Below are 9,767 nucleotides of genomic sequence, written 5' to 3'. Positions count from 1 at the left end.
CAGTCTGAGTGAGTTCCATTTCCACCTTCCCACATCCTCTTTTCCAGCATGTGCTTTTAATTCCTTTTATAATTATCTTTGCCGTAGTTATCATTATGGTTCCTTGCCAAGTAACTTTTGGGAATTCATAGCACAGCAAGGCCGCCGAATGTCCTTTATTTATTCTCAGGGCTCCATTAGTTACTCTGATCGTCAGCTTCCAAACACAACTTCAATGACCACCAAACAGTTCATGTTTTGACTCGGGCTCAGTAAACTTCACTTCATAGTCTTTTAACCTTGCCAGCAACCCAACTGAAGCCAGCTGACCCCTGTTTTTGTGTACATCCTCCTCTCATTACAGATTCAGGATGCAATATCCCATTTGAAACAATTACAGGAAACTGTGGTCAAAGCCTTTAGTGGTCCATCTGAAACTTTTGTTCTGACCTTCAGATGGAAAGTATGCAGCTGCGATGACTTAATCATTAGAGTAATTATATTGTGCAATGAGGCCCAATGTTTACCTACTCCTGACCACTGAAATTCCTGTTCATTTAAATCAGACATTTACTTAGTCGAGGTTTTTGGGATGATCCCGATGGCTCACCAGTGGGTTCTGTGTTTGCATTAGCATGCCTGTGTGTCTGCGGCATTGAATCTTGAGTGAGGCCATTTAATCTTGATAGATGCCCCAACATTTTCATGGTCAGGCTGCTGAATATCGGTGAGCTGCCCACACATTTGGAGCGCAGAATGGGAAGTGGGCTCTTTGGAAGCGCATAGAAGTTGAAGTTGGGCCCTGTGTGCATTGAGAAACCAGATTTGCACATCAACCAAGGTTCCTACATATTTCAGGCAGCTTTGCTCGGGGCTTGATTCCCTGTTAACTGATAAATCACTGCTCCTGGTTTCCTTACCCACCAGCCATTTCTTTCTGCTCTTTAAGCCATCGAGAAGAAACTGAGGCGAGTGGGCGGAAAAAAATCTGATCTTTATTATTTGGGGGATGATCTGGAGATATCCAGTCACAACTTGGGCAATGCTGCCTACACCTACTCTATGCTATTTCCTGAGGGCTGTGGCTTTCACACATTGCACAGTCTATCAGGGAGAAATTCACAGACTATGTACATGGCATCATTCCCGACTCCTGATATCACCTACCTCCGCACAACAGATTTTACTTTAACTACTTAATAACTAAGATGTTTTTACCCGCCCTATCCTTTTCTCTCCTACTTTCCCGGTGATGCAGAGTCCCTCCGGGTTACAATCCTGCATGGATAAATTGTCTCATTCTCCCAACTGATGATTCTTTACCATGGTCCAAGCAACTGCAGAAGAGACAGTCTGTCAGATGCCTCATTATAATTATATAGTCCTATGAACACTGACACATAGGTAAAGATCCCTCTGACCAAGCAACCCAGTCTCAGACAAATATGATTCATGATGAATCACAACAAATGGTCATCTCACCCCATTTGATATCCTGGGGCTGCCGAAGAACATGATTAGAATCATTTGAAAAATCAGGCATGAGGTATAAGGATTTCGTCTCTGGGCCTTCATACAAATGAAACTATTGCTACAAGCATACCTGCAAGCGCTCGCCATAACCACCTCCAATAAGAGAGTCTAATCACATGCTGACATTCAGTAACCTTACCATAGCTGACCCTACCATGAGCTGTAACCATGATGTGCTGTTTCACTATTCAATTTAGTCCTCAAAACCTCATTGGGCAGACACTGTTATGTGACTACTAGGAAGCAGCAAGTCACAGTAAAAGTACAGTAATTATCAACAGAAGCAAGAACCAGCCTTGTTCACATCGATACATAACTAAAGCTCTGATCTTGTAATCTTCCGGTTGTGTGGTCATTCTATTTGCGCAAAAACATTACGCGATAGCACTACGATTTTTCGCCAGCTTACTCACCGTTCTCCTGTGCTGCAATTGCACCAAGTTTTGTTCTGATCGGTGGTCTAATGTAAACTTTAGCGTGGTTTAAAAATCTTAAAAACCGTGCGTGCGCAGATCGATCTCCCGACACAGGAAATCGCCAGGAAAGCGGAGAATCTGATCTCGGCGGAGGAGAACGACCAGCGACCGCTGTGAGTCCGCTCCAGCCCCTTCCCGTCTGGTCACCCTCGCTTGCTCCTGCCCCCCTCCCCCGTGATACCCCCAACAACCCCTGTATTTTTTCTGAGCTCTCTCCCCCCCCTCCCTCACAAATCCCCTCCTCGCCCACACAACCTAAAAATTTAAAAGAAATAACTGAAATATCACGTTTACATAAGTATTCAGACCCTTTGCTATGACAATCAAAATTGTCCATCGACCTCCGAAACAGGGTTGTGTCGAGACACAGCAAAAAAATGTCTGCAGCATCGCAGGTCTCAAAGAGCACAGTGGACTCCATCATTCTTAAATGGAAGAACTTTGGAACTACCAGGACTTTTCATAGAGCTGGCCGCCCGGACAAACTGAGCAATTGGGGGAGAAGGACCTTGGTTAGGGAGGTGACCAAGAACCTGATTGTCATTCTGACAGTGCTCCAGAGATCCTCTGTGTAGATGGGAGAACCTTCCAGAAGGACAACTATATCTTCAGCACTCCACCAATCAGGCCTTTATGGTAGTGGCCAGACGGAAGCCACTCCTCAGTAAAAGGCACATGACAGCCCGCTTGGAGTTTGCCAAAAGGCACCTAGAGGACACTCAGACAATGAGAAATATGATTCTCTGGCCTGATGAAACCAAGATTGAACTCTTTGGCCTGAATGCTTGTATCACGTCTGGAGGAAACCAGGCACCGCTCATCACCAGGCCAATACCATACCGACGGTGAAGCATGGTGGTGGCAGCATCATGCTGTGGGGATGTTTTTCAGCGGCAGGAACTGGGATCGAGGTAAAGATGAACGGTGCAAAGTACAGAGAGATCCTTGATGAAAACCTGCTCCAGAGCGTTCTGGACCTCAGACTGGGGCAGAGGTTCACCTTCCAACAGGACAATGACCCTAAGCACACAGCCAAGACAACGCAGGAGTGGCTTTGTGACAAGTCTGTGAATGACCTTGAGTGGCCCAGCCAGAGCCCGGACTTGAACTCGATCGAACATCGGATTTAAAACACCGCAGAGCCTGGGATCTGAGATCGCCAGAGTCGGAGCTCTAACCGGCGCGGCCTGAGGACTTCGGGTGCCGCAGTCTCCGGGGAGGGAGCGGCCGCTCCAAACGTTTTCCAAGCCGCTGAGGAGTGTTCACCCGACGCCGGAGTTCCAGCTTCCCGGCAAGAGGGCCTGAAAACATCGGACTGGCTGCGGAGGCCACAAATAGGCCCCGACCTCGGGTGGACTATGAGGAGGAGGAGAGCTGGACTTTTTGGAGCCTTCCCTCACAGTGGATTCTGCTGTGGGGGGACGTTTCATATTGAATCCGTGTCTTTTTTTCTTTTATATGGATGTATGGAAATCTAATTTCTTCTCTGTAAAGCACTTTGGCTTCAACGTGATTTGATTTAAAAGTGCTATATAAATAAAAATGACACTTACATACTACTATCTCTGGTGGGACCAGAAAATAGCTGTGCATCAACGCTCCCCATCCAACCTGACAGACCTTGAGAGGATCTGCAGAGAAGAATGGGTGAAATTACCCAAATACAGGTGCGCCAAGCTTGTAACGTCATACCCAAGAAGACTTCAAGATTCAAGAGATTCAAGATTCAATTTATTTGTCATTTGGACCCCTTGAAGTCCAAATGAAATGCCGTTTCTGCAGCCATACATTACAAACAAATAGACCCAAGACACAACATAATTTACATAAACATCCATCACATCGCTGTGATGGAAGGCCAAAAGAACTTATCTGTAATCGCTGCCAAAAGTGCCTCAACAAAGTACTGAGTAAAGGGTCTGAATACTTATGTAAATGCGATATATCAGTTATTTAATTTTAATTACTTTGCAAACATTTCTAAACATCTGTTTTTGCTTTTTTATTAAAAGGTAGTGTGTAGATTGATGATAAAAAAAAAAAATTAATCCATTTTAGAATAAGGCTGTAACGTAACAAAATGTGGAAATGTGAAGGGGTCTGAATACTTTCTGAATGCACTGTAGATATCATAATGAAAGTGGTCATGGGTCTCAAGTCCTGGAGTCAGATCATGAGAGGTTCAAACTAGCTACAGCATCTAAACATGGTCATAATTATCTTTTGCTCAAGAATCCAGCATCTGCAGTTTCGTGTTTATCCATGGTGATTTTCATCTTTGTTTTCATTAATTAATTTCTAGGGTGTTAGTGTATCCAGAGAGCTACCCCTCACAATATGGTGGTAAGGTTTCAGAATATCAACAGGAACAATCTTTACTTAATAAAAAATGTTTGAAAGTTCAGAGCTGAACTTGACAGTTACATGTGCTCACATTGTAAATATATAATTTTCTGGAACTATTTGCCTACACCCAAATTATTGATGCAAGCTATGCATTGTATCTATTGTATTTAATCGCCTGCTATTATATTTGTACCTAAAGGGAATACAAACTCAGTGTGTTTTGAGTTGGGGAGGTTCTTCCTCAGTGTGTTTGCTTGTGCTGTTACAAATACAGTGCTGGACTTCATGTTTCTTTTAGAATCAATGACTCACTCAAACTTCTATAATATTTTTCCGGCTGCGAAATGGGTCTAAATATGACCCCAAATGCAGTTGTATACATCAGGCATCCATTTTCTGGCACTGAAAGTTAATATAGCTCTTATAACCATAGATCATTTATAAAGGTGACGACCAAGGTATTAGCTACATCAGTCAGGGAGCCAGATATTACTCTCAGCTCCCAGAACACTTTTATATCAATCAGATTCCAGTACATTAATATAGAACCAGAACATATATGTTCTGTTTCCGTGTTCTTGGGAACTTATGCGTTTGGCAGATAACTTTTACTTCTAAACTTGAACCTGCTTTCTTTGGTTTAGGAGCCATAATAAACTCCAACAGAATAAGATTCTTTATTGAGAATTGAAACATTACAGATGCTGTGCATGTGAAATAAAAACAGAATGAGCTGTACATACTCTGTAGGTTGGACAGCATCTGAAGTTCAATGTTCCTATAATCAGTGTATTATGTTGCATGAAGATAGACAAAATGCTGGAGTACTGTCTTCCTTTTCTGCCTGACCCGCTGAGTTACTCCAGCATTTTGTGTCTATCTTCAGTATTAATTAGCGTCTACTGTGCCTTCCGACATATTATGTTGCATGTCTCCACATCAAGTGTTGTCATTCAGCAATCCTCCTCTCAAACTCGTCCAAACCCCTCTATTTAGCTTGCCAAATAAGAAGTTTATAAAGTGCCTTTCACATGCTCAGAAAACATTCGCTTTTAAACGTTAGTTATTAGTTTCACCTTATCTGGTTGTGTTGGTGCAATGCTCTCTTTAGTACCGTGAGATTCAGAGCAATGCGTCCTGCGTATAGTAATATTGAATTTAAAGATAGTCACTAAGAATGTATTAAGAGTCTTGTGCTGTTTTCTTTCGTGTATATATTTTTGTAGCAAATAAAGTTTATTTTTTTAATTAAAACTGCATTTGACCTTTTTACATAGCACAGTTAAACACAGGAATAGGCACTTTCGCACTCAATGTTTGTGCCAAATATGTTGCCAAGTTAAACTAACCTGTCAAACAATATGCCAAGTAAAACTAATCTCCAATGCCTGCGTGTGATCCATATCCCTCCATTCCTTGCGTATTCGTGTGCCTATCTAAAAGCCTCTTAAATGACACTGCTGTATCTGCCAACCCATTCCAGGTATCCATCAAAGATCCTATAGCAAGCAAGATAGCCCACTTGACGAAAAAGATGTAGTACGGTCATGGTCAGATTCATGGGTAATTTTTGGCCCCATTTCCGTAACCGGCTTCCATCTCCGCACCAAAGATCCCATAGCGGAGCAAAGATACTAGTGCGGAGACGGAAGCTGGTTACGGAAACATCCTCGTAAAAATAAAAGTTATTTGGTAAATATTTTCTCCTCATTTTCAGAATTATAATTTATTAACACAAACTGGTCCCCCGCAATGTTGATTACACTGTGTCTCGGGTTGGGTTACTGAAATGGATGAAAAAAAGGCCCAATGTCCGCTCCATTGCGTACCACACGTCAGCCCATTGCATTTAACAGGACTGGTCTAACTTGCTCCGCTATAAGATCTTTGGTATCCATCATTCTCTGTGAAATAAAAGTGTCCCGCGCATCTCCTTTAAACTACATCCCTCTTACCTTAAAGCTATGCTCTCTAGACTTTGACATTTCCACCTTTGGAATAAGGTTCTGTCTACCCTATCTATGCCTCTCATAATTTTATATACTTCTCTCAGGTCTCCCCTCAGCGCCCAACTCTCCAGACCAGAGAGAACAATCCAAGTTTGTCAAACAGACCATCTTCCATTAATTAAAAGTAATTTCGGTCTTCTTGCTGTACTAACTCGACTTTGTAAAATAAGACTTTGTTTCCATTTGAAACAAAACCCCATCTATTTGTTTTTCCGAATTACCATTTATGGAGAGTTTAAAACATATGCTTCAGTTTCATCTCCATTATCCAATGTATTGAAAAATTCCACCCAGCCCACACACAGAAGGCAGCCGCGGGACAGGGAAATGCTCGGGCCGGGGTAGGCGGGGTAGATGTCTCAAGCCCGTGTCTCGGTCTCGGTCAACAATCGGCGCCGAACCACCCCCGCAGCCGACGAACTCAACCCCAGCTCAGCCTTCCCGGAATCCTTAACGAAAATTCCTCCTATTCCAAACAGAAGACGTGGGCGGGCCTTTTACGTGTGTGAGCCCAGCAGAGAGAGAGAGAGGGGGGTTGGTTGCATCAGATCCTGCGAAGGGATGCTTTTACCATAAAGAGCTTTGGGCTTTGATCAAAGCTCCCTCCTCCTCCGGCCGTCTGACATCAGCTGGGCGAGGCAGGAAATGGGACGGGCGCCCGGCGCCTTTATCAGCCGTGGAAAGGGACCGCCCTGTAGTCAGAGCACAGAGAGAGGGGTTGGCACTGAGTATAGCTCCTACTTTACAGGCAAGCTTAGCTCTTACATTACAGCCCAGGCCAGCCCCTTCTTTACAACCAAGCTCCCCGCTGAAGGCCCTCTCTCCCCAAGCATGAAGAAAATCACGGACGGCTCCCAGACGATGAAAGAAGGCGTCCTGGAGAAGCGAGGGGACAATCTCCTCCAGCTCTGGAAGAAGAAGTATTGCGTCCTGACCCAAGACAGCCTCTGCCTATTCCCGGATTCCCAAAAACGCTCCCGGAGCAAAGACCTTTGCCTACAAGAGATCAGGACGGTGGATAGCGTGGAGAGGACGGGCAAGTATATCTACTTCACCGTGGTCACCACGGACAACAAGGAGATGGACTTCAGGTGCCTGGCGGAGTGCTGCTGGAACTCGGCCATCACCATGGCTCTCATTGAGTTCAAGAACAGGAAGGCCATCCAGAGCTTCAGGTCGCGGCAGGACGCCGAGATCCTCACCTCGGGCCAGCAGGAGAAAATGTTGGGAAGGGCGCCCTGAACTCCTGCTTCAAAGGTAAGGAGACCTGAATGCGGGTGTTACTGAGGGAAGGCGGGTATTCAAACCCCGGGCACCCATCGCGGGCGGTGAAGTCGGTGTTTCCCAAACCTTCCATCATATTCCCTCCCTGTCTCCCAAGTGTGGGGAGTCCGTCTCCCTGGTCACTGGTGGAGAAAGTCCAGGGTTTTGAGACATTTTCGAGACGGTCTCTAAACCTTCTGGCCAAGTCTCGCTCCGGGATCTCGACACGTGGAGGCGCCGCTCCTCCAAGCAGGAAACCGGCCTTAGTGTAACGCCCGGGGTCATTGATTAAGACACGATAGGGTCAAGTTCCCGAGCTCCCTATTTCAACATTTCCTGGCCTTGCGGCCCCGTTTCTTGGAGCTTGCCCTGTTGCGTGGGAACACGTACTGACCTATGGCATTGCTTTGGATCCACAACCTGGGTGGATGTCCATTTCGGGAGGGGGCAGCTGACATCCGCCAGGGTGTGTTGGATGTGGCAACACCGGATGAAGCGGGAGAGTTGACCAGGGTTATCTTTTTGTGGCACACGGGAGTAGGGAGTGTCTGGGTATTGAGCAAGGGCGGCTTCGGGCTGAACTCTGGAGCTTCGCCCACGCTCTAACATGGTTGCCACTTGGATTAATTCCTGAAAAATGATTAGATCGACAGGGAGGTGCCTCTCACACCTTTGTGAGCGACTCACCTGCATGAGTCAGTGCGCTGGGGATCGGGCAAGGTAGGGGAGGGGAAATTAAATAATTATAGTTTATATATTCTGGATGAATATCTCAATGGTAAAAGTCTATTAAACTTTTTTTTACATCTCAACTTCTCTGGCCTTATGGTTTTGAGTCTTCCCCTCATTAAATGTAAAAGACCATTACCAAGAAAAATCTGTATTTCTGAAGGTTAAAGAATATTCTGGTCACTGATCATTCTATCCTTTGTTTAGGACGGTCATATTAATTGTGGACGAAAGATCCGAGACTGAACACGTGGATGAAGAAACCCAGGAGGTCGAGAGCCATTATCATTGACTTCAGTTTCGCCCTCGGTGCTGCTTCTGCCAAATGGATCCGAGCTGCTTTATTCAGCCATGGACACCCTGGACCTGACGCACAGCTGAAGAGAGCCCGCAAGGCTGACTGGAAATCTGCTTTATTTATTTATCTATTGCAGAATCCGCGAACATTTATCTTCTTGCATCAAGTCATCTTATAAATTATTTTGTATTCTAATTTTGCATATTTATTAAAGTTTTATAAAAAATGAATCTATCTGCTGTCTCTTCAGTCTTTACATAAAGCAAGTTTCATTTATTCATAAGGGGTGGTAGCCAGCATTTATTGTGCATCCCCAATTGCCCTGATGTGGTAGTTAAGAAGCTTCTACGTTGGTTGGGTCTGGATTATTAAACAGGGAAGGAAGTGTGCCATCCTTGCCCAGAAGGAGATCAGATGGCCAATAAATAGCTCCTTTCAATCCTGCAGACCAACTAAATTCAATCCGGATTCATAAACAAACAAGTGATGCCAGGATTGTGCTGTCTGGGCAATGATGGTTGTGTGGCCAGGCACATGAAATTGTACGCAGTCTGTCACCACAGACTGGGCATGCATGGAATTAGTTTGTATCTTCTGGAACATTAACCCAGGAGTAATCCAATTAAATGTTTCTTCCTCTTATTCCCAAAGGCGATAATTACTATGGTCCATAAACAGGGGCCATCATATAGTATACTGCAAATTTAAAAAAAAAACATTGTACAAATGAGCCCTAAAGGTGTCCACATTTGGAGAACATTACGCCTGTGTAAAATCCTGCTTCTCTCCATTCCATGCCTGTAATTTTCAGGTCAATGATTCTTATTGAGAACTCTGCCTAATCTGGGTGCAGAACAATTCCAACACCTATACCACTGTCTTTACAGGAGAGGAAATTTTAATTTTAATGTTCAAGTTTGGTTTGGTTTTAATTTCTCTGAAATACAGGTAACATTGCAACACCCGAGTGCAGTACTTTTTAGGAATAATGAGTCACTGTTTCACCCATCCCTATTGCTAGCCAAATTGTAATGAAGAGAGGGCTAAACTCTTTGCAGTGTATATATGGGTGTGATGATATCTTGCAACAGAACATGACTAATAATGCCATTGCCCTAACCTATTCTAAGACAG

General features: G+C 44.4%; 1 protein-coding gene across 1 annotated transcript; it reads left to right on the top strand.

Moving 5' to 3' along the window:
• The first annotated feature begins 6,973 nt into the window (after positions 1-6,973).
• Positions 6,974-8,863, top strand: phlda2 (pleckstrin homology-like domain, family A, member 2). Its single transcript, XM_055649653.1, has 2 exons — positions 6,974-7,600; positions 8,543-8,863. The coding sequence occupies exon 1, from the start codon at positions 6,989-6,991 to the stop codon at positions 7,583-7,585; it is 597 nt and encodes a 198-aa protein (XP_055505628.1). The 5' UTR covers positions 6,974-6,988; the 3' UTR covers positions 7,586-7,600; positions 8,543-8,863.
• The last annotated feature ends 904 nt before the right edge of the window (positions 8,864-9,767 follow it).

Source organism: Leucoraja erinacea, chromosome 18, assembly GCF_028641065.1.
Source record: "Leucoraja erinacea ecotype New England chromosome 18, Leri_hhj_1, whole genome shotgun sequence".
Classification (NCBI taxonomy): domain Eukaryota; kingdom Metazoa; phylum Chordata; class Chondrichthyes; order Rajiformes; family Rajidae; genus Leucoraja; species Leucoraja erinaceus.
Note: the sequence above shows the minus strand (reverse complement) of the source record. Positions and strands in the feature narration are given on the sequence as shown.

What these genes read in the sequence shown, in the direction of transcription:
- phlda2 (XM_055649653.1), top strand. Translation starts at nt 6,989, where the DNA reads ATGGGACGGGCGCCCGGCGCCTTTATCAGCCGTGGAAAGGGACCGCCC.